The sequence below is a fragment of the Diadema antillarum genome, unplaced genomic scaffold, assembly GCF_040938485.1.
Source record: "Diadema antillarum isolate AM-2024a unplaced genomic scaffold, OU_Dant_1.0 seq00001018_RagTag, whole genome shotgun sequence".
NCBI classification, from domain to species: domain Eukaryota; kingdom Metazoa; phylum Echinodermata; class Echinoidea; order Diadematoida; family Diadematidae; genus Diadema; species Diadema antillarum.
This window is the reverse complement of record NW_027271853.1, coordinates 525974-545474: the sequence shown is the minus strand read 5'-3', so window position 1 is coordinate 545474 and position 19501 is coordinate 525974. Positions and strand designations below refer to the sequence as shown.

Sequence of the window (19501 nt, the reverse complement as noted above, 5' to 3'; positions counted from 1 at the left end):
ACATCATGAATACAACTTATTGTACTTTAAAACACAATATTATCGCGGCATGAAATTTTGCGAATTGGAGCCGATGGCCTTTTTAATGGCATGAAATTTTCGCGAGTTGCCTCTAACATTCAGTGCATTGATAGTGTAGACGAGAACTTTCGCGTGCATTTTAATTTTGCAAATCTTGGCTCGCGAAATTCATGAAATTAAAAACACACGCAAACATTCCTCGTTTTGCAGTAATATAGGGCTACGAATGCCTAGAGCACGCTGTTTATTATGACATCAAATTTGCTCTTGAAAAATAAACGTTGCATTGTCTCTAATATCTCTATTAACTGAACAATTATTAACAAGACATTGCAGTAAGCTGCTTATAACATATAATACGTAATTCTCGCTATCGCCAATGACGTAAAAAATACCCAGATTTTGATTTAAGCGTCATTTACTGTGCATTATGGGATAGTTCGGGAGCCAAGTCACTTCCGTTCATACGTGTGTGATAATACGCGAATGCTCTTTACATACTACGTTTACAGAGTACGCATGTACTTACTGTTTCCTCGACTAGAATTTTAGCGTTCATATGATTTGAAATTTCTCCATTCTAGAGAAATTGCTGTAAATACGACTATGGGTCGTTACTACAAAGCTGCCATATATTGATCGCACGACAATAAACGAACAAATCTACAGAATATCCCTGGCATGCGAGGCGCGACGTGGGTGAAGTGTCCGGGTGACTCTACAGCGCGTGCGACTTGCTTGGAAGAAATTGCTTCAGAGACAGGATAAGTTCGAGATCACGGTTCGTTCTCAATTGTGTTCGCGGCACTTCGACAGAGAACAAACAAAAAAGATGGGCATTCCATGACGATATCCAGGTTGGTGAATATTTTCCAGTATTATTTTCAGCGTATGCAGAGATGACTGATGTCCAAGTCGATCGCAGTGATCAAGCAGTACCGGTATGTCTGCATGCTATATGCAAAGCTAGCTGGCTTAGGGCAATGCGTGGGCTATAGCTATTTGTACAGTATGTATCACAGGCCTGGCTGGCTCGGGTACAGCTGCCTATCAGTGGCCGGCGCGGCACTAGGTAGGTACATGTACATGTACGCGCATGCTAGCGCTGTGCGAAATATGCCCCGCACTGGAAGTGCCCGAGTCCCAGAAGTGCAGTAAATCTTGACGAAAAAGCCACATCCGGGTAGTTTTTACGTCATTGGCGATAGCGAGTATCGGATGTGTATGAAAGTGAAGTCGCAAAGTGTACAGAAAATGAATGTAACTGCTCAGATTGTAAGGTTCTTTGTTAGGCAAGCATGTAACAAAGGAATGTACACCATTGTGAGCAGCTGAAACCAAGTTAAACAAACTATACGAAAGCCAACTACACTGTATATGTTGGCTGAACTATGTATAGATGGCTTCAGGATCAATAACTGTAGCCTGCCCTCACTGACTCCCCTCTCCTTACAGCCGAGGTGACGGCGTACGAGGCCAAGAAGGCCGAGAAGGAGGCGAAGAAGGAGAGGGTGGACCCCAAGGAGATCGTTCGTCCCATCATCAGTCTTCAGTCGTGTCTAGAGAACTTCACGGCCGAGGAGCGAGTGGAAGACTTCTACAGCTCGGCCATCAAGGCCAAGACTACTGCACTCAGGTGAGGGCGTGGTGTGGGATCAGTCACCTCAAGGAACAACTCCAAACCATGCTTTATTTGACTGTACCAACAAGAGTTCAATCTTACAAGAGTACAATCATACAATAGTTCAATCATTCAATTTAATTCAATTCAATTTAATTCAATTCAATTTAATTCAGTTCAATTCAATTCAATTCAATTCAATTCAATTCAATTCAATTCAGTTCAATTCAATTCAATTCAATTCAATTCAATTCAATTCGATTTTATTGTCCGTTTCTGGAAATTTGTTTTGTTTGCATGCAAACAAGTTACATCGATACATATACAAAGCACACGTATAACATAGCTCAGGGTGGTCCACAACTTGAAAATTTAGCATGTTGCAAGCTCAGAATCTGAGAATATTGCAGAAATTGAATATGCGCAGAGCGCACACGATGAGTACGTACATTGTAGTTTGCAATATTTTGCTGCTTATCTCTCTTTGTGCTGCTTACATTCAATGTTCTCTCTCATGTTTTGCACAAAAATATTTAAAGTACCTGGAAGTTTGATGTTTCTTATGTTATGCACATGTTTTGCACATTTTTTAATACTTTTACTTTGAGCTTGGTGCAAATTCTTGAGGATGTTGCATAGCATGTTGCTGGCTTTCTAGGATGTTGCACAAGAATTTTAGCATGTTGCAGCGACATGCTAAAACCCCTCGTGGACCACCCTGTAGCTACATAGATATGATAGACACACAATCATACCAACAGAACAGTAGAAAGTCCCAATGAAATCAGACTTGGTATAGAATGTTGAGGTTTGATGTGTTTAATCTTTTGATTGTCAAACCTTAACAAGAAATGCAAAGCTGGTATTTTGAAATTTAAAAACTAACCTTGCATGTCTTACCCATATATAACATTTTCTTTCAGTTGTGTATGTTCGAGCAATTTCTGTCTCAAGTTGTATTTTATACATACGTGCATAGTGCTGTGGTCTGTGGTAGAATCTTTATGCTAACTGTAGACAGAGTATTCTGTTATGTAGACGTACATAGAAAGATTTTTATCAAGATTAAGATTATACCCATTCCTCAAAAAGTCTAATTAATCTTTGCGTAGCATGCTTTCGGAAATAAGATTGTCTTTTCATCGTCTGAGATTGTGTGTCAGCCTGTCGGTCCTCATGTCACAGACTCCATAGCAGTGAGCCTCCGTGATACAGGATGAGACAGAGAGAAACAGTAGACTGGTGGGCACACGCCCGCTGGTCTCATGGCTACATTTGGGTTGCCTGTCTCCAAGATTAAGAGACGGTCAGTTAAGGCGTAGCCAGACATTCCCAGACATTCCCATCATTTGTCATAAGTTTGTCTTGCACAATTGGTATGTGGTTATGGGTGTGTGTGAGATATGTGTAGCTAGATAGCTGGATAGAGCTAGATAGATAGATAGATTGATGGATGGTTGGATGGATGGATGGATGGATGGATGGATGGATGGATGGATGGATGGATAGATAGATAAGACAGGTAGAGTGATAGATAAGCAGGTAAGCAGAAAGAGGTAGATAGAGTCACAGAAAGGTGGATAGATAGAAAGAGAGAAAGAAAGAGAGATATGTAGACAAACCTCTGGGTGTATTTTGTTTGGACATTTTCAGATTACATCACAATTCCAAGTATTAAACTGAATTGCCCAGGACTGCATAATCGTGTTGAAATCATGATCTCAAAATAAAAATTAAAAAAAACCCTCCTTCACCTCATTTGAGACATAATTTTTAGATTGCCGTATTATGTACTATACAAATGTGCCTTAACTTGTACATCACGTCACCACAGCACGAAAGAGAAAGGAAATTGTATGTTGTACTGTACGTTATTTATGGTAACCTTTGACCTTAGCTTTCATCCTGTCGTGCAAAAAAAAAAAATGCCTCTTCACAATCTGTCAAAACTGTATTCTGTGAATCCAGATGGTTCCTATACAAAGCCTATGGGTTATTTGAGAGATTTGCAGGGAATAGGTTAAACCCATCTGCCAACCTACTCCCCTTCCCGTCCTTGATACCAACCTGATGGATCTGAAAAACTACCATAGCAATTTCCTCACCACCTTTTGAATCTGTCTCCTTTTCCTTCTGACAGGTCAACCAAATTAGCCTCATTTCCAGACTTTCTCATTATTCAACTCAAGAAATTCATGCTCGGGGATGACTGGGTGCCTAAGAAATTAGGTAAGATGCAAACTAAGTTTGGTTGATCTCAAACATAGAATTGTTGTCATGAAATCAGAGCATTTGCTTGAGAACTATTTTCTCACCCAGAGTTTAAAAAGAAAAAGGAACCCAACTTTATAATTGTTTACTGCATGTAGCTTTTATTGTGATATTCATGATATTGTATAAATTTCTTTTATAATATCATAATCAAGTTCATTCCAACTGTCTGTGAGCTTCTGCTAAAGTGCACCTTTTGTCTCTCCTAAGTGGTGTATGCAACCAAAGGAAAGAATTGTGAAATCATTTCAATCAATTTTTTTAAATGAAATTATTAATCAAATTTTTAAAATCAAATTATAGCATTTAATAGTGTATTTCTTCCAAGATCTTGTTGGTGTTCTGTCTTAGTTCAGTCATTACTGCCTGTATGACATTGATTGGCATCATGTGTTATTGTCTGTTGACCCCTGCTTCCGGGTTGTGTAGATGTATCGGTTGACATGCCTGACGTACTAGATCTGACAGGGTACCGGGGGTCGGGACTGCAACCCAACGAGAAAGAACTACCGGAGGAAGCAGCCGCTCCAGAACCAGGTACTTCTCAGAGAAAAAAAATGAGATGATTATGTCTAAAACAGAAAAAGCAGCAATACTTTTGAATGTTAGTGCTAATGGGGTGTACCCAGACCAGTGGGAAGTGGAGACATTTTAGTCATGGAACATTACCTTCATCTATCTGACTCAACTTCTAGCTCCCGATGCATGCCCTTGTGAATCATCCTCTGATATGTCCACCTGATGTTGAATAAAGATGTTAGAGATGCTGTTTTTGGTAAGGGGGGTTATTGTATACTTTTTGTTGCTTCTTATTTATTCCATTAGATAAGAGGACACATTATTTGTTTGCCTTGGCTTTGTCTTTTTATACCATTGTGACACACACACAAAAATGAAAAGAAATAAAGAAAAGAAAAGGAACAACTTTTATTTGTGACAATGTTCCTAGCAAGTGAACAATAATATCCTTGCAAGTTTGTGTGTTTTTCTTGGGAAATCAAACAAGATCGTACAATACATATATATGAGATTCAGGTGATTAGAAACAAAATCAAAGAGCAAAATTGTTAAGTACCATGTACAAGTTTTGTCATGAGTGAATGTTATATATTTCCTGACAAATAATTCTAAAATTCTACTGATGTTTAGTAACAGGCTGCTAGAACTCATTTCAAATCCAATTAATTTAACTGTCTCTCTTTCAATCTGTTTGTCCATCTGTCCATCTGTCCATCTATCTGTCTATATGTGACCCTGCATCACAAAACCAACAAAAAGTCACCGGACATGGATTTTTAGTTAAGAGCAGACTCTAAGCTTTAAAATGATGTATAACTCAAATAAACTGGACTGTCCTATTTATCTAAATATTGAAAGAAAAGCACACACTCAGGAAAAGTGTTAACTGAGAAAAGAGGCTCTGAAGTAGCACAGGATCTATTCAAGCGCTTAATCTTTACCAAGCCGTGCTAGCTGTGCGTTGAATTGGACAAAAACAGGATGTAAACCTCTGGAGTAACAACAATGAAGGGATTATCAGATTAAGCTGAAATTGAACATGCTTTATCTCCACATTGTGTCCATAATTAATGCCAAGTTTCAAAGCAGTGAGCATCATCCTTTCAAAAGTTATCAGAGTTGAAAGTGAAGAGTGTGTACCGGGTTTTTAAGAAATGAAAAGGGGACTCTAAAGACACACGTAATCACACTATCAAAAAAAAAAGTGCACAAGATAAACTGCTAATAAACACACTTTCCTGTTCGTTTTATGATCCCAAATTTTAGGATAATGTGGAAGAAGACTTGCTCTTTCAGAAAATATGAAAAAGTTAAGATTAGCTAGGTTGACCCATTTCACATCTTTTCAGTCCTCACTCAAAATCGGTGTGTGCGACTTTTAGTTCGTTTTGTGATGCACGGTCACATATTACTTGTCTACGTATCTATCATTCTGGCAAATGTCTCTCTTTACTTCAACAGAGCCTTTCATAGATGAACAAATAGTGAGCATGCTCCTTGACATGGGTTTTCCCCTGGAGGCGTGCAGGAGAGCAGTCTACAAGACCAACAACTCGGGGGCAGAAGCTGCCATGAACTGGATCTTTGAACATTCTAACGATCCCGGTAAGGACACCTGCGGGAATATGTCCAAATTTATGAGTTGGAAAGGGTCTAGGGTGATTACCCCCTGGGCAATTACCCCAGACTCTTCCCCTGACCCTAACCCTTATCCTAATCCTGAACCTAATCCTAACCCTAACCCCAACTCTAACCCTAAACCGAACCCTAACCTCAACTCTAATCTTATCATTAAACCAGTATTTAGCCGGGGGATACTTGTCCTCCCGGGGTAATTGCCCTGATTCGATTGGAAATATTGTGTAATGGAGTGCAATGTACAATTAGCCAGTCCAAAGTTCCACATGAGCATGATTCACTCTTCGATATGTAAGCCTCCTGTCAGTGCATTCAGAGTCACCGTGTATTACCTCCCCCTCTTCCCCCCCCCCCCCTTAGAGTTAAAAATTTGTATTTTACTCAGAAGAACATCTCTGAATAAAAATACCATTACCATTTAAATCCAGTTCATCTTACAAGCTTGTACGTTTAGTAATGTTGAGTTCCTGTGAAATCTTTATCTGCTTGGTGAAACAGACTTTGCCGCGCCACTCCAGTTTGGCCAGAAGCAGAAGGCAGACCAGCCGGTGAACGAGGAGAGTGTCGCCATGATCACAGCGATGGGATTCACCAGGGACCAGGCCCTTCGTGCACTCAGGGAAACGGTAGGTTGAGGGCTGGCATTGGACCTTATTCGTGCACTCAGGGAAACGGTAGGTTGAGGGCTGGCATTGGACCTTACCAGTCGCAGCTGCTACAAATTCATATCTAGTATTAAAGTCATTAGCCGTGGTCACACTGGCAAAAGATCAAGAAGTTCTAAGATCACGATCTTTTACCAGTGTGACTGCAAACTTCCTGCTCAACCCAGGGATATTTCCCCCACCCCACCAAACTTTTTGATCTTTTACCGGTGTGAAGGCTAGTGTGACCATGCCTGCAGTTGTTTTATATTTTCTTTGGCAGTAGCTATGAACATCTCTGCCATGAAAGACGAGGGTGGTTGATGGCTGTCAGTTTTAGCTAGGTGTAGGTTTAGGCGGTCACATGTTGCTCTACTGTGTAGGAGATATCTTGTTTCCACAGTAATGATTATTTCAGAGCGTCGCTGAGACAATTGGTGTGCATGTAATTGACTGTACATGAATGACAATTTTGTGTCTTCCTTAGGGTTTAGCTAAAGATCAATATCAACATCAATATAAAGAAAATGAAAATGATGATGGCACTGGTAGAGAATCGAGTAAAGATAATAGTATTTGTGATGATGGTAGTAATGATTATAAAGATAATGATAATGATAAAAATGATATCTATGATATCAATAGTATTGATAATTTTAGCAATAATGATATTTCTGATAATACTTGGTATAATAATATTTGTGTATTAATCCAATCTCGATGTCAATTTTTGTCGAGCCCACCGGAGGTGAGGGGAGACTAAGGGATCGCCTGCGGCGTCTGTCTGTCCGTCGTCCGTCTGTCTGTCCGTAACGCTACAAAAACTTGAATAACTCTCTACTGAGGATTTCAATTTTAGTCAAACGTGGAGGGAAGAGTATCTATACAAAGTTACACATTTTATCAAACATGAAGGTCACCTCAAGGTCAAAGGTCGCAGACAGGGGTCAATGAACTTGAGGGCTCAATGTTAAGTTTTTATGGCACATTTTGATTATGGCTCATAACTTTTGATGTATATATCTGTTTGTGACCAAACTTGGATGGTAGATGTCCCTTGGGGAGTTGAAGGTCATTACAAATTTGAAGGTCACAGACGGGTCGACAAATTTTTAGGGCCCAATGTTAAAGTTTTTACGGCGCGTTTCGATTATGGCTCGTAACTTTTGATCCCTATGTCCGTTTGTGACCAAACTTGGATGGTGAATATCCCTTGGGGAGTTGAAGGTCACCACAAGATCAAAGATCATAGGCAGGGCCAATGAACTTCTGGGAGTTAGATAAACATTAATTTCTTCTACGCCAATGGGTGAGACACATTTTGGCACTTGCCTTGTGTGTTACTAGTGATAGTCTCAAAAAATGTGTTTTTGTCCTCGTCAATCTTTGCCTGACAGAACTCTAGTCTAGAGAGGGCAGCAGAGTGGTTATTCAGCCATCCAGAGGAGCTGGAATCCCCCATGGATACGGGGCCAGGGGATGGAGCTCAGACGGGAGAGCCAAAATGCCGTGACGGCTGTGGAAGTAAGCCAACAAATTACGCTGATGTGATGGCTGGACCTGTTCGTCTTATACAGAATTAGTTTCATGTTCCATTTTTTTAAACAAACTATACTTGGGTTGATGTGGAGACGAGTATAGAGTACAGGAACCCAAGATGCCATGAGCAGACAAATCAAGAGTGTACGGTATATGTCTCCAGGACCATGAGTTAGCTCAGTTGGTAGCGTGTCTGCCTACAATCCAAAGGACCCCGATTTGATTCCTGGGTCCCACTGAGCAATGTTGTGTGTAATCATACCATCCCCTCTAGTAAGAGTCAAAACACTCAGTCCCTCGGATAAGACATAAAATGGAGGTCCCGTATATGAGAGAGTCACAACTCATTCATGTAAAAGATCCCGTTTCATCCATTCATCACAAAGAGCAGGGTGTTTAACCCGGTGAAGTGGTTCTGCCTTTACATCCAACTGGACCCCATTGAAGACCAGCTATTGCAGCTGAATATGGGCTATCCATCCATCTTCTCTAATGGATGGCACCAGAAAAATGTGGTTAAAGACACTCAGTCGTGGCGAGTGGTTTGTGCGGCACGGAGACGAACGCAACACGCTGCCTCCCCCATTCTGTATCAAACGTAGTGACCCCCGAATGAGAATAGCGCTGGCTCAATGGGTCAGCGAAAATACGGTAGGCTACAAGAGAGCTCCCTGTGCTTATCTCCCAACCCAAAATGGCTGTCCCAGCGAGCCACGAGAGCTTCCGAATGGACGCACACTCTCAGTGCGCATGCACATGAAGAGAGGCCGAAAGAGCCACGCGTCTTCTGGCCTCTCTCCTCCAATCACCGCAGCTCGCGGTGACAATATTTGTGTATGATGCTACACACACACGCACACACGCACACACACACACACACACACACACACACACACACACACACACACACACGCCGCAGCGTCTTCTGGCCTCTCTCCTCTAATCACCGCAGCTCGCGATGACATTGTTTGTGTATGATGCGTACACACACACGCACACACACACACTTGTCTCAGTGGTAGCATTGCGCAATTGCATGCACAAACTTCGGTCGTTCGGAGTTTACGTACCATTACGGATGGTGATCGGCTGCCTTTAAGGTTTTATGAGGTTTATCATTCAAGCCGATTAAGAAAATAGAAAATTGCCGCCTACTGTGTTGGTTCCCTAGTGACTCTCTGTGAATTTCTGATTTGCAGTGTGTATCCTTGGATCTTGCATCAATGTGATGATATGGAACTTTCTTATTTTTTTTTTCTTATTTTTTTTCTTATTTTTACAGAGTATGAGCTGTACGGGTTCATCAGCCACATGGGGACATCCACATCATGTGGTCACTATGTGTGCCATATCAAAAAGGATGGAAGGTGAGTCATTCTGTACTTTTTACAGTATGACATTTTCTGGTACTTTTTCTTTCTCTTATAGGAGAGAGAGAGAGAGAGAAAGAAAAAATAAAACATATTATGGAGCATGTTGAAAAAAAGTCTTTTCTCTGAAATTCATGTTTTGATCATACTACAACTTGTATCAACCATCATAACCCTTATATCGTCGGGTGCCCGTGCATTGGCCGCTAACGCAATACAATTTGTATTGCGTTAGCGGCCAATGCACAGGCACCCGACGATATGATGGGAAAACTCACATAACTTCAAGGGACGCTGAAAATGATTATGTTTGAAATATTACACATCTGAAATATTTACAGTTTCCCAAAGTTGGCAACTATAGATTATTTAGATCAGAAAGAGATATAAGTGCTTTGTCAAAGGACAGATGATGGACTTACTGGTAAGAGATGAAAATGTGACCCGCTACAACACAAAGGATCCAAAAGTCAGGGGAGTACAATTTTCTAAAATGTCATGATATTATTCCCTTACTCTTTCACTTTGATTTCATATATAACACGACTCATAAAAGTATTCGGTTGCAGAGATATCAATGATTTTATTAACGCATGTCGAGTGGTGTAGGAAATCAGCGTTTCGAGAAAACCACCTTCAAAGTTTTCCTTCAAGACAGTTTCCACCTCTTGACAATAGAAGGTATGTTCCTAGCAGCATTCATTCAAGCTTAGCGCTGGCGGTCTACTCACGACCAATCAGTAAACAGGATGCCACACACTGACCAATACGATCACTCCCTCCTTGCTATGGGTGGAGTCTAGCTGCAGTGCTAAATCCAAATCTTCAGACACATTTCTGTTCCGTTGAAAGTCGGAAAATCATGTCCAGAAAAACGCTGATTTCTTGCCTTTCCTTTGATCATTTATCTGCGAAATTACGGCAGATGATAGACGATACATTAGACTACAAAGTGATGCCCAAAACAGAAATCCTATTGTTTTGACTGATTTTGATGATATAACTTTAAACTTGATTTTCTCGGCTCAGCCATCAGCGACTTTAGGATCCTTTTGTTGTGGCGGGTCACAAATTGTTAAACTGTCTGTGTAATGCTAGGAGTTAATGCAGTTGTCTTCATTAATGCACTGTCCTATCATTTTCATATCCTTCATACAGGTGGGTGATTTTCAACGATGAGAAAGTGGCACAGTCTGAGAATCCGCCTAGAGACCTCGGCTACCTCTATGTCTACAAGAGGATTTAACGTTCCATTGTTGATGTCGTCCAATGTTTTGAGATACTTTCTGTTGTGCCCCATTGGGGTCACATTTATGCAAAGAACAGATATTCTTGTGCTGAGCTGCCTTACTGGTCTGTGGACAGATATCTATTCCACATCCAGCACTGCGTGGCGCTCTTTTGTAATGTTATAATGTTAGACCAACCTCTCCCCTTTCCTATACAATGCATGATTCTATAGAGAGTCGTAGATTGCAGCGTGGAGGCATTCAGGTTCGCACAACAAATGAGTGCCATTCTAGCATCGCGTAAAGAGCAGGAGAAGATGAGTATCAGGCAGCGCTGATGTCATTAGCGTCCTTCTGCTTTTCACACACTGAGCTTCACCTGTGTAGATACGCGCTAATGTCATTAGCTTCCTTCTGCTTCTGACAGGCTGAGATCCACCTCTGTAGATAAGCACATAAAAAGCACAGAAAATTCTTCCTTGACATCGTACCCCACAGGAGATCCAAGAGGTTCATAAAGTGGCACCCCCCTTTCTAGGTAGATGCTGGGGCTGGACATACGATTTTCTTCAAAGATTGCCTTTGTAACCCATTCTTCAGTAGAAGAAGTGTACATGTACACTGTATGTCTATCTGTGCAAGAAGGTCACTAGTGCAAAGAATGTCATATGTGCAACAGTGTCATCTTTTCATCCATCACTAACAGGTGTTTTGTTCTATTGAAAAAACTTCTAAAACCTTGTCATGAATGAGTAATAGTAAATTTGTGATAAAAGGTTGATCATGGTACAGTGTAGGTAAAAATAGGCATACAGAGAGAAAAAAATGTATGTGTGTGTGCCGGGGGGGGGGGGGGGGGGGGGGGGGGGGGATGGGGGGGTCATGGATTATGGTGTCTGACACAAACCAAACTCAATAAACTACAAACCTGATTGTTTCAAGCTAGATGCTTCTAAACTATGGAAGTGTTAAAGAGGAAATCCAGTCCAAATGTAAGTTAGTCTGATAAAAAAAAGAGTAAAACTTTACGAGTTCAACGGTAAAGATTTGACTGAAATCGGATGAAAAATAAGGAATTTATGAAAATTTAAAGTTTTGATAATTTCTCCAGTTCTTGTGCAGTGGGTATGAATATGCAAATGAGTGAGCTAACCATGTCATACCCTCACAATTTTCCATTGATAGTGTACAAAAAAGTGACGAAAATTTGATATTTCTGTCATGAAACATGACGTTATTCCAGGTTGAATAACGTCAGAATAGTGATCAGTTAGATACGTTGTATATGAGGATTTGAGCCTCGGGCATAATTGCGTTTGAATGAAAAATTGAAAATTTCAACATTTTAGGTACAAACTATATGGTAAGTTTTGAGGGAATGACATGCTCACTTTGCCATTTGCATATTCATATTGACTGTTCAGGAAACTTTTTCCCCAAAAAAGCAAAATTTCAAAATGTCGTAACTTCCTCATTTTTCATCTGATTTCGATCAAATTCATACAGTTGAACTCGTAATATTTTACTCTTTCTTCTCAGACCAACTTATATTTGCGCTGGATTTTCCCCTTTAACCTGTTGAGGATGGGCTGATATTGCTACAACAGGCATTTCCCAAAGACACCTGCCTAAGTAAACTGGGGACTCATCTTCAATGGGTTAATGAATGATGTGTAATGGGTAAACTGTAGAGCATGTGTCTTTCAGCTGCTTGTGGGTTTCAATGTTGCAGGCGAGGCATTCACATGTTTGATATCTATGAACTCCTGTTTGTTTCTAGACAGAATACATCATCTTTTTTCTCTTTTTTTGGGGGGGGGTTGTTGATCAGATTGTCTGAGAATACAACTAAGGCAGGGTACTTTTAACGAACAGCAAAATTGCATTTGTGTTTTACACTGAAATAAAAAGATCAATGTAAAAGTCTGTTGAATGCATGATTAGATGTACATAGAGGAGTAACTTTGTCACCTATAAAAGAATGAAATTAAATTGGAATAAATTGTTAATCCTTTGTTTTCATAGAGGTAAAATGCACAAATTTTCATGTGAAAGCCAAATGTCATCCATATATCAATGCTTGACAGTAACAGCTGTATGGGGGCTCCTCGAACAACTGTGTAATGTTCTTCTTGCATATTCATTAAACATGTACCTCAAGAAGATATCTTGCTTGTAGTCTTTTACAAGTTAATATGCCAAAAAGATATATCATCGAATGAAACTTTCAACAAGACTGTACAAATAAATCATGTCTAAAAGTGTCCAATGTTCTGCCACATTATAAAGGATGCATACTCTTCCAACTTCTGTTGAATGCTTTGTGTGTGTTTTAGGGCAATAATTGCATCATCTTATTTAGCCATCAGATACATGTAGTCATTTTCTTCACATTACACCCCCACATTTCTGCTAAGTATACGAAGATGCCAAGTTCAAGAAATTTTTATGAGTGAGATTTTCATGACTCAGCCTCTCGGCATGCGCGCGCAAACAAGGGAGTGTCCCCCCTCCCATGGTAGGGAGCTTTTTTTAATCATTAGTTCTTAATGATGCGATCGGGTGCATACTTAGTGACTATTATTTACTTATTTTGAAAGACAAAAGGGAAACACACCTTCAATTGCAACTATCACTTGAATCCTTTGAGCTATGCTCCTTATTCTTGACCCAAGTTGCAGACTTCACCCGATGCGTGAGAAAAATGGGTGCCATGCGTGAGATCGTGAGACAGACCCTAAATGCTTGAGTCTCACGCAGAATGCGTGAGTATAGCATTGATACCCATTTGGTTTCAGTGATGCATAGGAGTACATGTTCGTGATTTAGGGATCACACATCTAAAGATGTTTGGTTGCTGATTGCCACTGAATTTTAGACTGAGCGACATGTACCTTGTTCAATTGTAGTTATGTATACATGCAAACACCAATGGCATGAAAACATACAACAAGCCATTTACAGAGAAATATCTGAATGTAGCAAAGTTAAATAAATAAGTGTTAAAAATGAAATTAACAAACATATTCGTATTCAGTTACATTCAGACCAATCACAATCTACATGTTGGACTTTGGGTAATATTCCCCATGTTCCCAAACATTCTGCATTTATTGTGTGTTAGACGTTAATAACAATTCTGAAATGGACCCCTTTATGTGCATTAATCTAAGACCCCGCTTACAGTGAGTGAAAAGGCCGCGGCCTTCATTTCACTGTAAACGCGCAAAAGGCCAAATGCTGTACCAAAATCGGCTGCGCATTTGGCCTAGCTCTGGAGGTAGTCTCTGGCCGAGCCTGGCCTTTTCTTACTGTAAACGCAGACTGGGCCAAATCTACCAAATTGCGACCGGCGACCTCCCAATAATAGTCGTTTGTTTACAAGCAGAGAGCCACTATGACAAAATATTGAAAGGTTTGAATTAAAAGCCCGGGCCGAGCCCTCCACTGTAAACAGACAAAATTGCGGGGCAGAGTACAGTACTGCAATTGAGGCTGGGCTCGGCCTCAGCTCGGCCCTGCACTGTAAATGGGGTCTAATTTTGTGTGTATGTACCTGGCTATGCAGGAGAAACATAAATATTCAACAAGAATTTCAGCTATTATGGGAATTTTGTATACGTATTGTTCAAGTGTATCCATTCTGGCATAGGTCAACTTCTCCACTACCAGTTTGACCAGCTGGCCGGGGTGAAAGCTCCTTGGAATTCTTCCCATGCTTCAAATGAAATAGGGAAGTCTTGAAATGTATCGGTATTCAAGTTCCTGGAACTTATGGATGCTTCTTTAAGTGATCAATAATGAAAATAAGGTCTTTTTTATCCATGGTAACCTCTTCAATGTTGCCACCGCGCTACCAGAGGTCCCTGCAAATCTAAGTAATACGTTATTTGTGAATCTTTGGTGACAATTGTAAACCCGAGTCAAATCCCATTTGTGATTGTTAGTTGTTGCTAGGTAGTGAGCTTTTTGATTACTAAGGAAAAAACATTCACTCACAGGGTGTTCAAGAAATGTGCATACATTATTAAACTCCCATGTTTCCAACTATGTGTATCAACAAAAAGTCAAATGCTGTTGTATTGCATGTACGTGATTGAACGCTCTTTTGTTGGTCCTAAGAGATATGACACTAAAAGATTGACAGATTACCAAAAGTGCTCAAAGTGACAAAAGTAGCATTTCAGGTATATAGTTAAAGATGATTACCTAGCTGTTGAACAAAACAAATATTGTACAATGTAAACAATATTAATGCAATGATCTCTGATTTTTTCTTTTTGAATTGTGCTTTGTATTTTTCTTGATTGCATTAAATGCATTAAGTTGTAAACTGCACAAAAACAAGTCTTTCCCTAGTACATAGTTTTTCTTGTTCTTATGAGTATGTTTGTGATTGTGTATTCTATGTTGGTTGTACTTACCAATATGTGCAATATGTATACGTTTATATCATCGTAATAATGATAAATGATTAATTTGATGAATGGATACATAAATAAATGATTAAATGAATAAATAAATACATAAATAAATGATGATGATAATAATGATGATAATTATAATAATAATGATAATTGTAATAATAATAATAATAATAATAGTGATTATTATCATTATTATTATTATTATTATTATTATTATTATTATTATTATTATTATTATTATTATTACATGTGATGAAAAGAGAAAGAGAAATATATTACATATCACAGATATGATGCTGATATAATACTAGGGAGGTGGAAGGGAATTTTATGATAGATTATGTACATGTCATCATGATATTCTGTACTTTGACCCTGTGAGCTGACGGGCAGACGCCGTCCACAACAAACAACCCGTTTCCAGTATGACCTGTCATGCAGATCCATGAATTAGTGACCAAGCAGCCGTGCTCTTTCTTTTTTTTTCTTCTCTTAGTGACCAAGCAGCCGTGCTCTTTCTTTTTTTTTTTCTTCTTTATTTTCATTTTACCCCTATCACACATTGTCCACATGTATTATTGACCTATTGGGAGAATCATGCTTTATGGCGGAGGCATACCAGTCGCCATAGCGACATTTCTAGTTCTATATTTTTTTTTCCGTCAGGAACTCTTTTTTTCCATTGTCTTTCTGCCTCTCAAATATTTTTCTATTTCATTCCTGATGCAACATATCCGTCTCCGCGTACAATATTTATTATATCACTATATTTTTATTACCTTTCTTCACTGCGAATATAGATGTTCAGCGCTAAAAGAAAACAAGTTCATTCCTTGCCAAGATGAAAAGAAATAAAAAGTACAACATTGGGAATTACGTATATTCATACTTCATTCTTACGACTCTTTTACTCACCAGCAACGCCAATTGCAGCGAGAGGAATACATTGCATTGCTTCATTATAATATGTGCTCCATGAACATAATTTTACAACATGACATAATTCGTAATCAACTAGACTCTTCGACCGATCGAAAGAAACAAGCCTTTACCAGAACTGTAGGATTTAAAATGTATGTTCAAATCAATGCACTTCTTGTTAACATCTTACAGCTGTTGCCAAAAGTGTCTCGTTTGGTAAAACATGTAAAATGCAGCAAATTTTGGACAGATTCTATACTACATCATTATGTCGCCAATCGACTTGGAAGTATAACCAAGGTGAAGAACAAAGGCAGATAAAAGAGGGGGCTGGGCACAAGTAACATTATGGTCCTTCAGGACAATATCATAAGCAATATAACCAACAAGGTCATGATAAAAAACAGTTTTGAGAAGATATATAGTGTTTCACAACATTCAAAACATCACACATGTAAAGAATATGCAACAGCTGGGGGAATACAGGGTAGTAGGCCTACTATAAAAAGCCAAAGGGCTTACAGATAAAATTTCCATTTTTCTTTTATCTTTTTATGTTGTACCCCCTTTTTTCCGCTTCTCCTTTTTTTACAGTATTATTACACTGTGATTTCTGATCGTATTTATTTTTCGTTATGCAACTGTTATGAAAACCGATAAAGACATTAAAAAAAGAACAGAGGCTGATGAATAAATCACTATGATCATGATTTAATGGTGGCTACTTGAATAGCGCAAAGGTCCGCCTTTTGATGGTATGATAAAAGAATAGAAGATCAAACTAATGATTTGCTTCGATAGAAGAAATCTATTCATTGTCATTCTCCTGCAAGCGTTTTAATGTTATAATTTGCGTGGTTGCATTATATCCAACGTTTCAGTTAAAAAGAATAAGTATGCCACGGATGGGTGGGCATGATTTCGCATATAAATGGAAACGATGACCTTGCCCAAAGTTCAGTTACGAAACCCTTGTGTAACTGTGGAAAAAAAAAACACGCACACACAACAATGACTCAAGTTCATTGGTCGGTTGGACCTCTCTTGTTTGATGACGTCATGATATACCCAAATATTTACCCTCAGAACCACAGATATGAAATTTCCGAAACCTCTACTTCTTGACCTAAACGCAATGATATCTAGTTATGGTTAATTCAAAAGTATTGCCAGGGTGAAGGTTATAGTTAGTGTGTGTGTCGTGTGCGTTGTGTTATGTATTTGTAGTGTGTGTGTGTGGGGGGGGGGGGGGTGTAGGCCCAAATGCTGCACGTGACTGCAGCCGGTTAAAAAAAAGGGGAAAAAACCCGCTATTTCGCACAAAGGAAATAAACAATCACGGAACCTCATGAGCATTTGGTGGTGACGATATAAGGCCTCACACCCGCCACGAATATTGCCGAAACCCACTCCACATCGACACGCGTGCGTGCAAGAGTGAGCCCGCAAAAGGAGGAAACTGCGTACTATACCCACAGGTAAGTAAATCTGCAGAGCAACCATTAGAGCTAAGTAACCAATGTAAGCTGCTGCTATATTCGGCCGGTCGAATGAACTCCATAAGTACTGAAATTCCCAATTTCGTTGACATATAGATAGTAAACAGACCTTTCACTTGGGATTAAAATCGGCATCCGCACAGCATTATTATGCACTGCAATATGGAAGTGCGAAGAGTCTGTGCCACTCCATATTTTTGTCAAAAATAATCATACGGAAAGTCTTCCCCATCTGGCTGACGGGATAAGTTGAATTGCAGTCTGCTTCCGAAACGTGCTTTTGCATCTGTTTATTGAAGACAGTCTCATAGCGTGAGCACGATTCGTCCACCGAGAGAACGTCTGGCAATAGACGAATGGTGGCACTGTAGAATGCACAACCGATTCTTGGAGACCAAAGAGATATAATAATGTCGTAGGAGCATACTACTCTGAGATTCTGAAGGCTAGAATGAGTCTATTCACGAGTCCCTAGGCCGTAGAGAGTGTCGTGAATAGCAGCACAATAATGATATCCTCTTTGGATTGATGTGCATGTACTTATTTTTTTTTCTTTCCCCAAAGTTCACTCTGGTGTGATTAATATAGCATGACTAATATTGAAGGCGATGCAAATTATAATGTGCCACAGTTTTCGTATTGTCCTTTGTACTGACTACAGGTACCTCTGCGACGACAATTGTTTAACAGTGATTATGTTAATCTTGATTAGGCTGGCAGCTTAATTAATACTAATAACCAAGAATTTTGCAAATATGTGGTATTTTATGTTTGAAAGCCTATTCTTTCCATGCATCATTGCCAAGAAATTGATTAATACAGACAGAAGCATTTCAAATTAAGTCGTCATCATATTCTTCTCCAAAGTTTGATTATCCGGCGTGCTCACTTTGCTCGTATTTCTACCTATCACACCCTCATCCGTTTAAACCCCGTGTTGTCAATGCCAAGCTGGAAAATCACAATCATCATTTCAACAAAAACTGCGGGAGGACTGATATAATGGTCATTTTAGAATAACACAAGCGTACGAACTATAGACCAAGTTGTTTTCATTTCACGATGAGAATGGAAGAATGACCTCGACGTGTGTTTGTAAAGATTCATACCGGTCATTTTGAACAATAGCATAACCAAACATAGGACACGAGTCTTTGTAGGCTATTACAGACATTTCCTACATGATAGGGATTGTGTATAGCAATTCATTGTATTTATTTATCTGTTTCTGTTGTGATGTTTCATGTTCAGATTGAGCTAGGTGCCTTAATTCTCCTCGATAACTATTCTGCATTCGTTGCAATTCCAGCTTATATATTCTTTGTATAGTCTTTATTCCTGGCATGATAAATGATGGCGTATGTAATATCATTTTCATGATTATATTTAGGTCAATAGATTTTTGTTAGAGTACACGCAGCAATAATGTCAGAAATATACATTTAATTTATTAAAATGAATTCAATCTTAAGCACACCTGGTATCGTTGACGATATTAACATAGTTATTATTGGCAACATCGCATGACTACATAGAGACGACATTAACAATCACAATTTCTGACTAGTTATGATAATGATGATAAAGGTATGTGAATGAGTTATGAATGAAATCAATAACGATTGATTTGTAATAATGATACAAATATCATGATGCCATTCATTTTGTCCATGAACACATGCAATTTAGGGACTTCTTCCATTACAGCGATCTCGTCAAACCAACATTTCAAAAGCTACGATAAGATGATTATCTTTTCGATCGCAGGTTTTTCTTCGTGGGAAAGCAAAAGACAAGCAAAG

General features: G+C 39.3%; 1 protein-coding gene across 1 annotated transcript in view; it reads left to right on the top strand.

Annotated features, from left to right (window-relative positions):
* The window catches only part of LOC139742735 (ubiquitin carboxyl-terminal hydrolase 5-like), a 40442-nt gene extending 29337 nt beyond the window's left edge, over window positions 1-11105 (top strand). The window contains exons 14-21 of the mRNA XM_071653259.1: window positions 1477-1657; window positions 3783-3871; window positions 4343-4450; window positions 5894-6037; window positions 6569-6696; window positions 8112-8238; window positions 9536-9620; window positions 10782-11105. Coding sequence (XP_071509360.1) covers window positions 1477-1657; window positions 3783-3871; window positions 4343-4450; window positions 5894-6037; window positions 6569-6696; window positions 8112-8238; window positions 9536-9620; window positions 10782-10869 — 950 coding nt within the window. The 3' untranslated portion in view covers window positions 10870-11105. The remainder of the gene's footprint in view (window positions 1-1476; window positions 1658-3782; window positions 3872-4342; window positions 4451-5893; window positions 6038-6568; window positions 6697-8111; window positions 8239-9535; window positions 9621-10781) is intronic.
* The last annotated feature ends 8396 nt before the right edge of the window (window positions 11106-19501 follow it).